This window comes from Argiope bruennichi, chromosome 2 (genome assembly GCF_947563725.1).
Source record: "Argiope bruennichi chromosome 2, qqArgBrue1.1, whole genome shotgun sequence".
In the NCBI taxonomy this organism is placed as follows: domain Eukaryota; kingdom Metazoa; phylum Arthropoda; class Arachnida; order Araneae; family Araneidae; genus Argiope; species Argiope bruennichi.
The window spans coordinates 13,402,994-13,422,525 of record NC_079152.1 but is presented as its reverse complement, the minus strand read 5'-3'; the positions used below and the strand labels follow the sequence as shown (position 1 = coordinate 13,422,525).

Here is a 19,532-nt window from a genome sequence, read left to right as displayed (position 1 = left end):
TAAAATTTTTGTATTAATCGGTAAGAAAAAACTCTCCCGAAACAGAAATTCACTTTATAGATACTATTAACCGCATGTGAGTGATTAATCACCAAAAAAATCGCCAATGATTGCAGATTGATTCAGTTCACGCCAAAGGCTAATTTAATACTTTGTTACTATTGTTCGCCAATGTCATGTATGTGTTCTTTTGGACAGCACCTTATTAAACAATACGCTAGAAAGTTTTAAGGAGATTACTCACATTGGTTATGTGAAATTTTCTAGCTAGAAATGAACTATTTGCTTAAGGAATGCGCGCTCTCTTCTTAATCGAATTTGTCCAACTTTGATATAAATTTAATATTTTTGAGCCGATATCATTTACAGAGTTTCTTTCTTCTAATTTGTCGTGTTTGTTTTTCATCGAATTATGATTGACCCAGGCACAAGACTTTCTTGACCTTTCAGATTCTATAAAATCAAATTGTAGATATAATAGATATTCATCAAAATCACAAGGCAGAGTTTAGAATTTATAGTTGATTCCGAAACGATGTTGATTTCTATTTTAAAATATTAATTTTTGGCTAACATATCGAATATTATTTTATTCATTATTTTAAATCTTAGAATAATTTCTTTTTAAAACTTTCGAACTTCGTTTATCATTTCATTCTTTGAAAAATTACATTCATTTTCATGTTTACATAATTTGCATTTAATTGCCGTTTATATCTAAATGCCATTTCCACAAATTCTAAATTTTGGTAAAATTTCTTATGAAATACCTTATTAATAAAAATCTAATGATCGGTTTTGGTTCATATTTAATATAATGATTTTTTATTTTTTTATTTTGTTGATTCATAATTCAAAGGGAATATAAAATTTCATGTCACTTAACTGTCGAATCAAAATATTAAAAGATTGGATAGAATTTCAGTCAATATCTTAGCACAAGAATTAGGTAGTATATTTTTTAAGTGCTATCAGATTTTGAGCAAATCATATGATAAATTGTTGGTCTAAAAAGATTTTGCTTTATACCACTTTTCAGACAAAATAAAAAATTCACACTTTTTCCAATTCTCAATGCAAATCGATTTTTAACTGACATATTTTTATTTTATAGGTGATTTTTCAATCTTTTTTATGCAAAAATTTAAAATATTAATATTTTATAACATGTTTTAAAAAATCACACACAAGCGAGAAATGGAAAAAGGTGAAAACCAATTTAGTATTTTTTTCTACAAATTCCATTTTGATACATATGGCAAAAATTACGTTTGTTTTTCTGAAAAGCAAACGCCGACGGAAAATGAGAAATCATCCAAGAGAATCACTGTTTCACACCGAAACTGCAATATAAGAACAGTAGAACACGAGATTTTTAGAATAGCAGACGATCATTTTGCCGCCATAAACGCAACACACAATTCCACACCTTCCCCTCCTCCGAAATCAAAGGTTATACGTGAACGGTCTTCATGGTTTTTCTCACGAAGTGGTTTTCCATTTCGATCAAAATGTTTGGCCCAGTTTTTGCGAATGCTTGAGACTCGTTGCCTTGGTTACCGCTCTACAAACTTCCCGCCCTCAGTTTGCGAGAAGCAGATGAACGCCACGGCGCATGCGCCTCAAACTTGCCACTGTTGCGAAAGTGGGATAGTTTCAATTATTTTTACGTAAATGGGTGGATGAAAATGTTGTGTGTTAGATTCTGAAATGAGAAATTAATTTATTATTTCACTTCAGTTTGCGTTTCAGTATTCAAATACATCATAAATGTGAACTTGCATTCAATTCCGGTTTATATTTGAAGTTTTTTTTTCAGCGTGTGAAATTTATAAACAAGGAAATGAATTTCAACAATGGTTTGAAAATACTTAAATATAATTATCTGAAATGAAATTCAATTTAAACTCGGGAACGTTTTCATAAGAAAAACAGAGTATATCTTGAAAGTTAATTACTTCAAACGCCTGAATATCATCTAAACATTTTGGAAATTTTTAAAACTTTAAAGGAAGTAAAATTTATATATTTCTAAAATATAGTATGTTTATAAAAACATTTGTCTATAAAACATTTCAAAATCTAAAAATAACAATTTATTAATATGTTTGTCACCAGTTTTCAGTTAAATATATTTGTTAGCCAATTTTTAAGGAATTCAGAATTTTAAAAATGTTCAAAAATCACGACTGGATATATTTTTTTTAATTCTGTAATTATATTTTTATCCAAAAAATAAATATATAATTGAATGAGCATTGATTTCTCTAGGAAAAAATCATGCAAAAAATAATTTTCTAAGTAATTTTCTTTAAAAAAATTTTTTTGAGTAGAAAACATTCGAATTAAATTCTATTAAGTATAGCCATTTAAAAAAAGAATAATTCCAATATTTACATACTATATTATATTATCTTAAACCATTTTATAATCAACTTCATCTTCGTATTTTTTTAGCATTTCATCAGATTTTTATACACGTTGCCACCAAATGCATTTCAAATATAATAATAAAGGAAAATTTCAGATTGTGCATCAGAGATTATTACATCTGACTTCCGATTCGTTGATTGTATCATCAAATTTAATTCAAATAAAATTCTCAAAATAAACTGCAAACATATAACAGCTCAAATTTTGATCTTAAATTAGTGTATTTTTTAAAAAAAATTAATGGCATTCTTACTATGTAAGAAGTAATTAAGAATTTATTTTCTCACGTATTATTTTATACAACACGTCAGAAGTTTCATTCATACATCGACAAATGAATTTAAACTATTTTTTTTACCAGATTAAAAGTTTTAAAGCTAAGCAATGCGTTTTAAGTTTATTTAACTAAGCACAATTTTACAAATTTTTCAGCAGGCATACCTAAATGATTCCACGAATCATCAATTTATTTAAAACATGATGTCAAAACCGAACACTCTACACCTCATCCTGTATTCCATCCCATAAAGAATAAATCTGTCAAATCGACAGAATGAAAATATGCTTCTCCAGTTCGATTTCGAAACTGAAAACTTGCCCGATTCATCACCAGAAAGCGAAAACCAACGCATGCGCAACGCCTTTCGGAAAGCCATGCCTATTATTTTTCCTTTTCGGGACGAGTGTGGGACAACTACTACACAGGCACTATGTCACAATGCAAACCCAGGCAAAGTTATGAGTTAAAAAGGCTGGAGAGAGGGAGAGAGAGAAAACGAGTTTTGGAGGAGAACACGCAACGGAACATTTTTATGATACTTAATTTATTCGTAGGAGATTTCGCCCGGGGTAGAGTTGCAAAGTGATCCGAGGAGAAATCGCTCGGTGTTTAGAACAAACGGTTTTGTTTTGAGAGCGGACGGGTTTGTTTGGGAAGGAGAAAAATCGTCTGCTTTTAGAGTTCCCGCCGTATCACGCAACATAAGTAAGTGAATGGAATATTTTATTGAATTATGAAGATGGTTCTTTGAGGAGTTTCAGTGCAAGCGTTTTATTCTTTTTAAATATTCCACCACCTGTTTCCACTTAAATAAATACTGAATATCATTTTCGTTTGGAAGGATTTTGGTGAGAATTCTTTGTAACTGCTGAAATGCATTTAAATTTTTCGAACTTATGAATAATTTTTATTTAACACAATTCATTAACTTACTGTTTGCGATTATATTTTGTTTATTTATTTTTATTTTAATGTTTATTTTTTACTAGTCTCCTATTTCTAATTTAACGAATGCGGAAAAATATTCCGTTTCATTTTGATTCAGACTGATTTTTATCAGATATATACATTTTGTTCGAACTGATATTTATATATTTCATTTTCTGAATTATTTTAATTTTAAATTAATGAGAATATTTATTATTTGCTATTTGCTCTATTTTAACTAATATTTTATTCTTTTTTTCTCAATTATAAACTTCGAGTGAAAATCAATCAGTTTTTGTTTACTTAAATTAATTACTTATTACTTATTATATTAATTAATAATATAATAATATAATTAATTACTTATTACTTAAATTATTTGCTTATTTTACAAAATTTCACACAGTTTTGTTAAACTGACAGCGTATGAATCATGCTAAAGATTCCTTTTTGGTAAATGATTATTTATTAAATATCATGTTTTTAAAATTCTTCTCATTGGAACATTTTATTTAAAAAAATATATCATACTAATTTTGTTCATTAGTTAGAGAAATAATCAACCTAAAATCATCCAATATTTTTTATGATACGGTTTGAATGCTCTTTATTTAAAACTCATTTTGAAAGAATGTGACAGAAAAAATGTATTTGACGAATTATTATCCAAGTTTTTCGACTTGTTCAACGCAAAAAATGCTTTCTAATATTTACATTGTATTTTATAGAAAATGTTGTCAAAGTTCCTTATTATAAAAAAGTTGACAGTATTTTTGCACTTCTATTATATTCCTTAGAAAAACATTGATATAAATAGTTGCTTCATGTGGCCAAATTTAAAATCATTGAATGAAAGAAATATATCTATATACATATTAAGGTTTATTTTATTAATCCGGTAATATCAATAATAACAAGTCAATATGATAAATCGATTAATCAAATTATATACATATCAGTTATTATTGTTAATAATATTAATTAGTTTCATTAATTTTCTATTTTGTTATTTATAACCGATTAATCGCACTGACCGTAAAATGATGATGTTTATTTGTGAATTTTTTTTATATAAATCGATATTTTTGCCCAACTTGGTGAAATTTGTCACACGTGCTGTTCAAAGGGAAATTACTGTGAACAATATTTTCTGACAAAAATTATTTTTGCACTATCTTAAAATACAAAAATTGTTGTTTTAATTATCTTAATTTCGGTTCTGCACAATTTTTTTTCGAAATTTTTAATCACTATTTATATTTAATTTTGCATACAATAAATTAAAATGTTTTTATTGCTACGAGGAGATTCGAATTAATTTCATTTTCGATAAAACCATACAGTCGCATATTTTTGTCGACATTAAAATTAAGAATAAAAATGACTTTCTATGCATATTATATCCGAAGCCCGCTTTTTATTTCGTAGTCTATACACTTTTTAACCTGTACCCAGGAAAATTTGTAGTAGTCTAATTCCATGAAATTCTCATTTTTCAATCATAACAAATAAGATGAAATTTTAAATGTATGCATTTCATGTTAATAATTTCACAGCTAGAAGAGCCAACAAGTTGGTTACCACAGGCGATTACTTAAATATATATATATATATATATATATATATATATATATATATATATATATATATATATATATATATATATATATATATATATATATATATATATATATATATATATATATATATATATATATATATATATATCTGTTATATTTTTCTTTATAAATGTGCAGAAAATAAAAGCCATAAATTTAAAAAAAAAGTATTCTCTTTTACTGGCAATATATGAAAATGGAAGCATAATTTTATTAATAAACCAACGTGTTCATTCTATTTGTCGGAAACCAGACGCAAGAAATTAATACTAAAGTGTGAAATGAAAACTTTTATAGATTATCTTTATATAAAAACAACTAGAAAGCTTTGGAAAATTACTTTTAAATATAAACGATTAAAAAACATCGAAAAATTACTTTCGAATAAAAATGATTAGAAACTTTTTAAAAATTATTTTCGTCTAAAAACAATTAAAAAATTAGGAAACTACTTTTAAATAAAAACTATCTTTTCAAAAACATGCTTTTCTTTAGCATGCTTAAAACATTTTTATTTTATTTTATTTTAATAATTCTATACTTTTTATTATCAAATTCACTATTCGTTATTTTTAATATTAGGGAAATTTGTGTCCGTTTTTGTTTTCCCAAATCTTACCCAAATGGCATCATTCGAATAGAATAAAAAAATTAATAAAATTACTCTATCGACGGATAGTTCAGCTCTAAAAGTAATAAAATAGAGTAATAATAGAATGTTCATAGAATAATATCAACATCACAAACTTTGAAAATATTAGCGCATCCAAAACTAAATGCAAAATAGGCCATAAAATTCCATATTTACGAATGTGGGGCAAAAAATTGTTGAATAAAAACGATTAAAAATTGTCCCTTTTGTTGCCAAATATGAAGAAGTAATTTTAAAGTGCTATAGCAACGTTCAGAATATGAAGTGAAGCGTCATATTTATAAACAAACCAACGTGCTTTCTATGTGTTGATAAAAACATAAGCCAGATAGCGAATATTAAAATGTTAAATATAATTTTTTAGAAAGATTTGAATTTCAAAATAACTTTTGGAAAATTGAATATTTTTTTGTTTCCTTTTATAATGAATTTATATTATTCAGCGATTTTATGTAAAAATTAATAGAGATTATAATAAGCCAGCGGAAGTGGCCTCCTACAAACTTTCTCGCATAGTTCCTGATAATGATGTTATGTCCCATCTACCTCTTAATTTTTTTTTAGTTTGGATAAGTACATGAATACTAAGAGTGCTTATTTTTTGTTATTTAATTTATTTTTGCATTTTATGTTGTTTGCTTATTATTTATATTTTGTTACTTAAATTTATTTTTGTACTTTTGAGTGACTTCTCTTACATTCATGAGAACGAGTAAACTGACAGGAGGTCAAACCCTTAGCGAATTTGTTTCAAAATTTGGCACAGATATGCACTTTAGATGATACAAATTGCATACCAAGTTTCATCCCTTCCTGACTCTTTATATTTCTAAGTTAACATGTCAGCTTAAGATCTCATACTAAAATTCATACGTCTAGCTCAGAGTATTTTTGAATTATCATACTCACAGAAAAACATAATTCCAAAAATTTGTTTTTCGTACTCAAAAGAGGTCTGAAATATGGAGATTCATCAAAATATCGAGGTTGAATTCTTTGGCGATTACAATATTTTCTCACTGTATTCTTTTTATACCAGAAAATTAAAAAGAAGATATTATATATTTTCACAAAACCATTTTCTATACAAATTTAAAAAAATAAAACGAATATTAACTGTAATCGCTCCGCCGAAGAGAAATCAAACAGAAATATATGGTTTTTGGCAGGTGCTAATGAGAAAATAAAAAGAGGAAATATAAAAGAGTCCATTGTATCAATCCTTTTAGATCAGACATTTTTTTATGAAATGCTAAGTAATTTTACACTAAATTTCACTGTTCCAAATGAATAAACCTGCAGATAATATAATTCTATAAATGTATATATCAGCTTTTTGTGACCAGATGGTCCGCCGGGAATATTAACTTTGTTTATTTATTTCAATTATATGATTTGCACATAACTTTTTAAATTCCTTCAAGAAAATATTTTTAAGCATAAAATTGTGATAGATGTAGTCTGTTTTAAACTAGCCGCCTTTGGCGATCAGCTGGTTCGCTGGGAATATTGTTTGGGTTATCTTTTTATTAAATCTCTCATACATAACTTAATTTTCATGATTGCCTTAAGAAAATATTTTAGAGCAGCAAATTGTGGTAGACATCACAGCCGTGATATTTTAATATCCTTACACTTGTTCTATGCATTGTGTACATGAACCATCCTAATGCAGTTAAGTACCATGGCGTTATAGACCTATTAAAAATGTAACTGTCTAAATAATTTATTTTCTAATATTTCATATACCGTAACTTCACTTTCTTATGCATTATATGAATCACATAGATGTTAAACAAAATCCTTCTTTCTTTATTTTTAATAAAGAAAAAAATTAAGGAATTAAATGCTTAATAGAAACTTATTATTGCAAAAAATATAAATAATTTAATATAAAAAATGTAAAATTTACTATCGTAAATTATGCAAAAAATATTTTTTAATTGCTAAAATCCAGAAAAAATTTGTAAAACAAATTAATATATATAATTTAAGAGACAATTTTTTTAAAATTTTTAAAAAATATAATTTTTTGCAATAATATTATGAGGATTTATTGCGGAAATGAACCAAAATTTTCCTAACTTTTAATTATAATTTAAAAAAAAATTATAATTAAAAGCTAGTTTCATGACCATTTAATACCGTAATTTTTAATTATAAGTATAATTTTTTAAAAATCATACATTTTTGTCTTTATCCATTTAAGAGGTACATATTTCTGTCTCCCAAGGTATGCATGTCCCAATTTGGTAATTCTAGGGCGACATCCCACATAAGCACATATTCCTCTTTATTATCAATAGAGATAGAACTATAGAACTTGCAATATTGACAATTCTTTACTATTGATGCCATTTTCACAAATTTCTTTCAAAACAGTTTTCTGCCATATAAATAATATCAGTGTCAATAAGTGCTGTCTGGGACATGCAGCTCCCGCAACAAAAAAAGGATTGTAACTTAACAAAACCGCATCTGAAACGCTATTATGTCGAAGGGCTCTTTACCGGAATATATTCCATATACAGAAGTTGAAAGAAAAGTGGTTCTTTGTCATTTTTTGTCGTCATCAAAGCTCCGTCAAGAGCTTCTTCGTCATACTTTTTTTATGCTGTGTGGGTTGTTCTTGTTTTCCTTTTCTTTTTTTTATCACCGATAGAATCTTTTAACTAAATGATATTTATATATTCAGTTATTAAAGCCATGTTTGGTTGCATTGCTTGATTTACAAGAAATATATATATATATTATGAGGCATACATTTTTGTTAGTAACTTTTACCATTTTTTAGAGTGAATAATCAGCCATAGGAGTACAAAACAAACAAAAAAAACTGGTTATTTTAATTATGGTATAGTGATAAAAAGTCTTACGGGCGTCTTTTTAAAAAATATTCTATCTAAAATTTAATACAGATATTTTCATGTGGTTTCAAAACCAGATGTAGAATGCCTTTTATCTAAATTCTTACATTTTTGTTTTGCATTTATACAAAATCTATAAATAGAAAATATCGTAATGCTAAACAAATTGTCATCTCGATATTTTGACGTATCACTACATTTCAGTCCGGAAAACATATATTTGAAATGACGTCTGCTCTCACTCACAATGTCTTGATTAAAAAAATGAGCTAGATGAATGAAATTTGGTATATGGTATTAGCAGAAAATTTGCAGGCTTTTGTCAAATTTTAAATTAAATATATAAAATCTGTTTACTTATTTATTCTTAAATGCGAAAGCTATTCAACGTAGAAAGTTAAAGAAATATGATATATTAAAAATGTGATTCATAATTTTAGCACTTAAAACGACATCCGTATCCAATTTTGAACCAAGTCCGTATTCGGGTTGACTGTCTGTCAATCTGTGCATTGCATACATATTAATGCGATAATTCTTAAAATGCCCCAACTTAAATTATTGAAATTTGGTGTGCGGTCTTGTAATTAAAATTGTATTTCAATCAATCATTGAAAATAAATATTGAAACATTGAAAATAAAAATCGGAGTATTTTTGGCTTTTACGACCTTGCCTACGCTGGTTGAGTTGCCGCGTTCATATATACCCAAATATACATTCAACGCGTTTACGGATTTTATCTAAAGTCTGCCATCTATTTAGAACTCTGATAATAAGACGGTATGATAAGTCTCATGCATCCTCCTTTCAGCTATCATGTTTAACATGGCCGAGTAAATGGATAAACATCGCACCCGTGAATATCGATCATATTTTGATTTGGTATTAGCCCTATAATTCACGATTTTTATTTTTAATTTTTTTTTACAAAAGAAATTTGTGGGGTTTTAATAACTGCATATAATTTAGGAAAAAATGTTTTTTAATATAATTATTTTTTCGTGATTTTTTTTAAAAATTGAAATTGTGCTAAAGGGCCGTATTATGAATTAAATAATATCCCTGTGATAAAATCACACTGTAATTATTCTGCAATAAAAATAAAAAAAGACCTTTTTCAATATATAGTTTACAAAGCTGCTTTATATAAAAAAAATGATAGTATTTTTAATGGTCAAATTATTTATACAACAGCCATCTTGGTATTTTTCCAAGTTTCCAGTTTAAATCTAATTCCAGTACCGCTATTACCATATGTAGCTCTTTTTTTATAAATATTTATAACAATGAATTTAAAAAAGAATTTTGAAACACTCAATGTTGCCGTTTGGAACAGCCATGTGAAGCTTATAAATGGAAATAAAAAATGTTGTCAAGTGTCTACACGATGCACTTTTGGATTAAAACCACATACTGAACTTCAACTTGAGTAGTGCCTTTGTGTTTCTAGTATTTTTTGGTTTATTTCTAATTTAGAAAGCTTTAATAAGTGGATATAAAAACAAATCTAAAATTGGAAATATACAACATTATAATATTTATATAATTCCACTTATATATCCACTATTAATCGAAACCAATATATCTACTATTAATCACTATTTGTATATATCCACTTATTAATCGAAATCTTTAATAAGTAGATATAAAAACAAATCTAAAATTGGAAATATACAACATTATAATATTTGTATAGCTCTTGCATACGAGAAATTAAAAGGCTTATATTTCAAAACAAAATGTTATAGATATTCAGATCACTGCGTTAATCTACAGAAAATCGAAAGCAGAAGTAACCGATTAGGAAAAATAATGTTATTTTTAGTGTTTGTTTAAGTTTATCATAAAAACAACTTTTAAACATGGAATAATGAAATACCATTGCATATTTTTATTTTTGATAACACCCTTATTTTTGAATATGAGAAAATTTTGAGAAGACCAGCATGCTGCTTGGAATTATTCTTCAGTTTCTTCTTTATATGTGACCACAATAAATGTTTAATGAATTGAGCTAAAACGCTGACCTTTTGTATATGATTTTTACGTTACAACTTTAGATACATAAAATCTGTCAAAATGAAGGCTGAATGTTTATCTGTATCTTTTCTAAAATAAATCAAGCAAATGAATGTTACATGAAATAATAATAGTCTTTGAGAACCTTTCTATGAAAATGTAAAAATAATTATAATTATAATGTACTATTATTTATCTAAGATGACAACTTTAAAAGAAACTCAAGTTGTTTTATGGAAATTATATTGAAATGAATATTTAAGATTTATTCCCAATTGTAAATATTTAATTACAGACATTACTGAATGCTTTTATGTAAATATTTTATGTTATTTTAATTTGCAAAATTAAAGTGTGTTTTCAGTTTAAAATTTTTTTTTTTAATTTGGTACTGCAGTTTTAGTTCCCGAGGTTGTTGTGGCTTTCCAGAAATAACCTGGCGTTTGCTGGAAATACACTTTTACATTCGTCTGATCAAAAACCAGAATAAACTGAAAATTCTTCCCATTAATATATATATATATATATATATATATATATTAATTTAAATTTTTATTTGGAAAGCTATAGATTTTCTTCGTCAAAAATCAAGTGTTTTCTTGAGGTAATATTATAGAAAAAGAATAATATAATAGAACAGATTATTAAAATGTTATAGAAAAAATAATATTATTATGTATAATATATACATAGCAGCGACAGAAGATGGAAGGTTAAAATACTTGCGAAATCTTGAATAAAACTGGATATATTATTACTTTCTTATTTTCCTCAAAAAGAAAAAAATAGTGTTGTCTCAAAAATTTCGATTTCGTAATTTTAACAAATCTCCACGTTTTACATCTCATTGGATCCGATAAACACGTTTTTGGAATTATGTTTATCTGATGAAAGATAACATTAAAACGCATTGAGCTAGAAGGATGAAATTTGGTATTCTGTCTTTATACTACAATCGTGGATTTTTAACTAACTCGAGAAAATTTCTGTGTGAAATTCTCATTGGTTGGAAAGAATCACGTGTTTTTATTTTCCTGATTCTCTGTGAACAAGATAACAAAAAAAATCATTGAATTGGAGCGATGAAATTTGGTAAATAATTCTAATATCAAATTTATAGATTTCTCTCAAATTCAGGTCGAAATCCGTTGAAGATAAATGTTTCTCTTTCTTCGATTATGAACACGAGAGCTCTAAATGGGTGTAATTTGGTTCATAATTTTATCATTAGAAAAGTAAATATGTATTATATTTTGGAACAGTCGGTCAACAGAATTATCACCTATTTGTTTGTTTATTTGAACGTAATTACTCGAAAACCCAACGATTTAAATAATTTTTTTCTGCGATTTATCCTTAGTGATAGAAAGGGGGGTATTTAAAATTCATATCCCGTTTTCTCCACTATAATAAGGGACGCGAAAAGGATATTGAATCACTGCATGTGTAGGATGAAAGGAAGAACTCACTCTTGCGGAGTTACCATGACTTTGGAGGATTTGCCGCATTTCTTCCCACTCTACTCCTGCGATATAATCAGGATTTTACTACGGAGAACAGAAAGAAATCCTGTATTTTCCAAGTATAAGAGAAAGCTAAAGGGAAGAAAATCCTTTAAGTTTATTTCATTCTTGAAAAAAACCTTTTCTTTTATTATTTTAAATTTTATGAAGAATCCTTCTAGTCTCTCTTTTCCTAATTACATGCTATTAGTCAAGCAAGTCTATTTCCTCTTGTTCACTCGATCTTTAGTGTGCCAAATGTGATTGATTTGATGTTTTTGATCAAAATGGAGCCAAATGTAATCTATTTTAAGCTAGCCGTCTTTGGCGATCCATTGGTACCGTGGGAATATTCTTTTGGTTTATTTTGGTTTAAATCCTCATGCATAACTTAATTTTCATGATTTCCTAAGAAAATATTTTAAAGCAGCAAATGGTAGAAAACGTCATAGCTGCATTATTTTCATGTCCTTACACCTGTTCTGCTCATTGTGTGTATGAATCATCTGAATACAGTCAAATCCCATGACACAATAGTGCTATTAATAACGTAAATATCCAAATAATTTATTTTCTAATATTCCATATTATTATAAATTAAATTCCTTGTTTCTCATGCAAAATATACATACAAAACAGAATAGTTCTTCCTTAGTATTCAGCAACGGAAGAAAACCACGCCGTTAAATAATTGATGAAATAATGAAAGCGGTTTGAATTTTCAAATAGAAATGTAATCCTATGTTGAAAATAGGGCCAAAAATATTTTTTAAAAAATGCCAAAGTTTGAAAGACAATTTAAATTAAATAATATGTAGCGGTTATATAATTCTACTAACTTTTCTTTTGATACAACAGATGGCGCTACCTTTTTAACATCAAGATATATTTTCCATTATCCTTATTGGGGGGGGGTCATTGTTAGATTGTATCCTATTGAGTGTCGTGTATTTTCGTGTTCGTGTTTGTTTTGTCTTATGAAATGTGGAACTTTGAAAATAATTAAATAACTGTTTCTGAAACTTGTCTATTATTTTCATTTACCTCATAATGAAGTTATAAAGAGTCTCGTCCCCCTCTTTTTTCAAATTTTTTAAATGGCATACTAATTGGCTTTTTGCAATAATATTTGAAACAGTTACTGAGGAGCAACTCGAAAATTAGGCTTAATTTTAATCGATTAAAATTTCAAAACTATCGCTCCTATTTTCAACCAAAAGAGTATAATTATGGCAAATTTGGTGGTTTTGGATCAAATGATCTGTTTTGGTGAATATCAACACACACGCGTCCGTACTGCCCCCCTTCACTCACACTTTTATTATTAGCACAGATTAATGTGTCTTTAAAATTACATGATAGTTATTTTTAACGGCCCTCCTCTGCACAAATCATGTTCATCTCTCTACAAACTTGCACACCACACCATCGATTGGATATTCTCAAATATATTGTATGTGAACCAGATTAGAGGAACACAATAAATGCTGAAAAGAAACCAGGCCACTGCGACTAACAAAAATATAAAACTAAAACAAAAACCATTAAAAAACGGAGAATAACAGAATTGTATTTTCTCACTAAATTTCCATTTAATTTTCTTGATAATAACAAAGAAACTGTCTACTATTTTTTTTCCTTTGTTCAAAGAGGATTAGTCGAAAATGGTACTGTTTACAATGACTCGTTTTTCATTAATGTAAACAAAAAGTAGAACGAAATGGAGAATGGTAGGTGTCAACGAAACAGTGCTGCTGCTACATAATGCCTTCATTATGCTTTTAAGCGAAAGCTTTGCAATATCGATTGATATGTCAACGTTAGTGTATTCATTATCGGTCGTGATAATTTGCCTTTTAATATCGATTATTCTTTCAAGGAAATAATGTTTTCATTATTTCCGAAATATCATCTAAATAATATTATTTTTTCATAACTACTAACGTGGAATAAAGTAATAAAATGCAATAAATGACAATAGAATCAACTATGAGATGAATTTCAAGGCCATCCTTAAAAGAACTAGCTGCTAGTTAGCTCTTTAAATATTTGTTTTTCATCAGAAAAGAAAAGAAGTAATATTCTCATGAGATTTAAATCATTATTTTCTTCGCACTAAATTGGAACTTCGTAATTCTTATTCCTAATAAAATATTTTTGATGCAGAAATAAATAGCGAAGAATAAAAAAATTTCGGATTAAAGTAGTTTAAAAAAAAAGGCAAGCATTGCTTTGCTCTTTGTAGGTTAATACGCTATCTCTTGGGTTATTAATACCTACAAGCAATTTGTTTAAAAAAAGTAACCATAAAAATATTTTTTTCAAAATTACCAAATTTAAGGGGTTTCTTTTATATATTTTTACAAAAAAGAAATCTGTGACCCGGAATCATCCAGAGAACGAAGAATGCCAAAACGTGGAAAAATTAGCTTCTGGCCACGATTAGTATGGTCATCCTGTAAATAACAACTTTATTATTCAGTCAAGGATCTACGAGTGGTAATTATCCGAATACCAAGGAATGTGTAAACGCATCAAAATAATTATTTACAAATCTATGACCAGTAATCATTCAGAAACCGAGAAATGCAAAAACATGGGAAAGTGAACTAGCTACTGGTCGAATTTAGAATGAAAATCCTGTATATAACAACTTTATTACTCAGTGAAGGATCTATTACCGGGAATCATCCCAAGAACAAGGAATGTGTTCTCTTTATTAATAAGTGAAGGATCTATGACTGGTTATCACACAGAGAACGTGAAATGCAAATATGTGTAGAAATTGCCAGATTTAGTGTGGATACTATGTAATAATAACATTATTACTCAGTAAAAGATCTACGATCTGAAATCATCCAGAGAACAAGGCACGCGAAAACGTTGAAAAATTAACTATTTATTGATCTATGGCTGATAATCATCATGGACAGAGAGAAGAAATCATAGAAAGATAAACTCAAAAGCGTGGAAAAACTATTGACCAGATTTAGAATGAACATCCTGTATATAATATATTTATTACTCAGTGAAGGATCTACGACCGGGAATCATCCCGAGAACAAAGAAAGTGCAAATGAAAATTTCTAATTCCAACACTATTAGAAATAATAATTATATTACTCAGTGCAAGATCTATGACCGTTAATCATCTAGAAAACGAGAAATGCAAAAACGCGGGGAAATGAACTAGCTGCTTGTCAGGTTTAAAATAAATATTCTGTATATAATAACTTTATTACTCAGTGAAGGATCTGCGACCAATAATCATTCAGAGAATGAGGAATCCAAAAACGTTGAAAATTTTACTACATTTAATACAATTTTAATACAAGGTCCACAATTCGCACTGCTTCGCTTTAAATATGTGGTTAATTCATTAGGAAACTTAATGTATAGAAATACGATTGACACTATGATCTGAAGTATTTAGAATTACAAAACTAGTAATGCTATCCTTTTATGCTCTATGTATTAACTCATTAATTATATCTGCGGTTATTTAATGCGATCAATTCAAGTAATTATTTTCTCATAGCCCAGCCAATATTTAATTATATATTGTCTGCATGTTTTTGGTGACCAACTGATTTACCAGAAATGTTGATTATATCTTATTTAAAATTAAACTTTTTATGCATGATGTTCATGATATCCTAAATAAAATATTTAAAGATGATAGACATTAAAGCCATGTTATTTTAATAATCTTCCACTTATTCCTTTTATTGTATGAAAATGGATTCAAGTCCATCTATGACTGATACATCATGATATCAATATAAACGTTATAACTATATGTAAAATTCTTCATCCATTAAGCAATTATTAATGATTATTTGTTTCATTTTTTCTAGGAAACTCCATCAAGATTGATTATCAAAGCGTACGAGGCCTGAATCCAAAAGCTAGAGGAAAACAGATAACGTGCTTAAAATGTTGTTTGCTCCAATGATAAGCATTATATAGATCTTCCGTCCACTCAGTACTTTTCAGGAAACAACCGCCGCGATGCCGTCTGCCCGCAAGAAATGCATCTGTCAGATATGTACCTGTGGGTAAGTGAGAAACAAGACTTATTGAACCTAATAAGGACTTCCTCCTTCGAAATTGTGTTAAATACGTGACCGCGGAGAAAGTGAGGACTTAAAGATACATCGTAGTCAACAGTGTTCTATTTCTTAATGGTGCTAGGGTCTAAAATCATATTCTAATTAATTTAAATGCAAATAAAATTCTTTTTTTCACAACATCTATGATATAGTTTTACTTGCAGATTAAAATTCAAACAAAAAAAATCTGGCACAGAATTAATCGCAAATAAATTAACGAACTTGTTTTTGGAACGAAATTGTTTTTGTAAAACGAGGGTTTTGAGTTCCATACGTTGGAAAAAAAATCGCGGTAGATAATAATATGTATATTTATATTACTAGAATCGTGTTTCAATTAATTTCAATGCGAAAAAGAAGCTCTTTTTTCAAAAGAATTGTAACAACCTTATACTTTACAAATGAGATGCAAACGAAGAAAAATCTGATACAGAATTAAGCACCAATAAATTAACGAATCCTTTTATAGAACAAAACTGTATTTGCAAAGATCAGATATTATTTGAGCTCCAGACGCTGCAAACACATCGCGGTGGACAGTAATTTGTGTATTCACATAGTAAAATCATGCTTTAACTAATTGTAACAACCTTATACTGCAAATGGAATGTAAAGGAAGGAAAATTTGGGATAGAATTTATCTTGAATGAATCAATTAATCCGTTTATAGAACAAAATTGCATTTGCAATGGGAGGATTTTATTTTAGTTCCAGACTTTGGCAACACATCGCGGTAAATTGTGATTCGTGTATTTACATTACCAAAATCATATTTTAACCCAAAGAACTTTTTAAAAAGAATTGCTACATCTTTTTTCTTTGATAATGGAATATAAAACAAGGAAAATTTCAGATAGAATTAACTGAGAATAAATCAAAGAAGCCATTTTTGGAACAAAATTGTATTTACAAAGAGAGGATTTTTTTGAGCTCCAGACGCTGAAAACACATTAACCGAAGATAATAATTTTATGTGTTTACATTAGCAAAATCAGATTTTAACTAATTCAAATAAAAACTCTTTTTACAAATTATTTGCTACATCGTTTTCCCTTGCGAATGAGATGCCAAACGAAGGAAAATCTGACATATAATTAACCCCGAATAAATTAACAAACCCGTTCTTGGAACAAAACTGCATTTGCAAAAGGAGGGTTTTATTTGAGTTACAAACACTGAAGACACATCGCGATAAACAGTGATTCGTGCATTTACATTACTAAAATCACATTTTAACTAATTTAAATGCAAATAAAAAGTTTTTTTCCAAAAGAATTGCAACATCTTTTCCTTTGAAAATGGGATGCAAAGTGAATTAAATTATGATACAAATATATTAATGAACCTGTTTTTGGAACATAACTGTATTTGCAAAGAAAGAGTCTTATTTTAATTCCAGATGCTGGAAACACATTGCCGAAAACAGTGATATTTTCCTAACGTTGCTAAAATCATATTTTAAGCAATTTAAGTTTAATTAGTAACTTTATTTGTAAGTGGGTTGTAAAACGTAGAAAAAAATTCGCAGATAATGAAGTTTCTAGAACAAAATTATATTTGAAAAGTGGGGATTTTATTTAAATTCTAAACGCTGAAAACGCATCACGATAAATAGTGATTAATATATTTTAATTGCCAAAATGTTATTCTAACTGAAATGTAAACATAAATTTTCTTTAAAGAAATCTCAATATCGCTTTTCTTTGCAAATAGAAGAGCAAAGCAAAATAAAATCCAGTAGAATTAGCCACCAATACATTAAAGAAGACGCTTCTGAAATAAAATTGTTCGTCGAAAATGCTTTTTTTGGCGAAATTTCAATTACTGTCTGTTTTTTTCTGATTTCAATATTAATTTTATGAAAAGATAACAGTTTTTATGTCTTGTTTTGTAATTTTTTGATGAATTCTACGTTTGAAACTTTTTTGAGTACGAAATTTATGCAATTATATTTGTTTGACTATGTATACGAGATCTCAATAATTCATATATTTGTTTTGTATTGAAAAAAATAGATTAAAATAAATAATTAAATATGTTGATTAAGTTTAAAATGCTCTGCAATGTGAAATGAAGTTTGTAAAAGAGGATTACGTAATATGTACTTAGTAGAGCCACATAAAATGTCAAAATTCATTCAGTCAAAACTCATTTAACTAAAACTAATTTTCTTGTAAAAAAATTTCATCGAAAATTTGAAAGAAATCTAGAATTTTGATGTAACTAAATTTCATACACTCGATAAACAGATAATTTTCTAGAAAAGAGATTTCTTCGAAAAATAAAGACAAATTTACAATTTTGATTTAACTAACTCTTTTGCATTGGCATACAGGTCATCGTTTTTTTTTTTTTTTTTTTTTTTAAAGAAAGATTTTTTCCAAAATTTGGCAGAAATCTACGATTTTAGTGTTGAAAAATCATAGATTCATGCATTTGGCAGATAAATATTCTTGTACAATGGGTTTTTTTTTAAAAATTTGACAGAAATTTAAATTTTTATTGTAACTAAATTTTATGTATTTGGCACATAGGTAATTTTTTTGAAGAGAGATCTATCTCTTTGAAAATTTATCATAAATCTATAATTTTGGTAAAACCAGATTTCATGCATTTGACAAACAGATAATCTTCTTGAAGATAAATTTTTTAAAGATTGTAGCAATCTAAATTTTGATGTAAATAAAATTTCGTGCTTTTAGCAGGCAGTTAATCTTCTCGTAAAGAGATTCTGTCGAATATCTGATAACAATCTATAATTTTGGTGTAATCAAATTTCATGCATTTGATAGACAAATAATGTACTCGTAGAGGGAATTCTTCGACAATTTCACAGAAATCTACTGTTTTGGTGTGTGTAAATTTCAAGCATGTAGTTCGTTACATCTTTTAGATAGACTGTTCACCAACTGATATAATACCAATCAGCTATGGTGATCTTTCTGCAAAATTCTTGGATATTCCCTAGTAAAATTGTTATTCCTTTCTACTTTAAATATGGTGGACCTTAGACGATGCCATTACCTACAAGGGTGACCAGATTTTTATTTAGACAGTAACACGAACGTTTTGCGCTTCTTTGTATAATGAAAAAAAAAAAAAAAAAATCTGAGGATACA

At 27.7% G+C, this 19,532-nt stretch overlaps 1 protein-coding gene across 1 annotated transcript in view; it reads left to right on the top strand.

The window, feature by feature from the left end:
* The first annotated feature begins 3,210 nt into the window (after positions 1–3,210).
* Positions 3,211–19,532, top strand: part of LOC129961815 (uncharacterized) — a 77,519-nt gene continuing 61,197 nt past the window's right edge. Inside the window, exons 1-2 of the mRNA XM_056075395.1 lie at positions 3,211–3,418; positions 16,159–16,359. Coding sequence (XP_055931370.1) covers positions 16,313–16,359 — 47 coding nt within the window. The 5' untranslated portion in view covers positions 3,211–3,418; positions 16,159–16,312. The remainder of the gene's footprint in view (positions 3,419–16,158; positions 16,360–19,532) is intronic.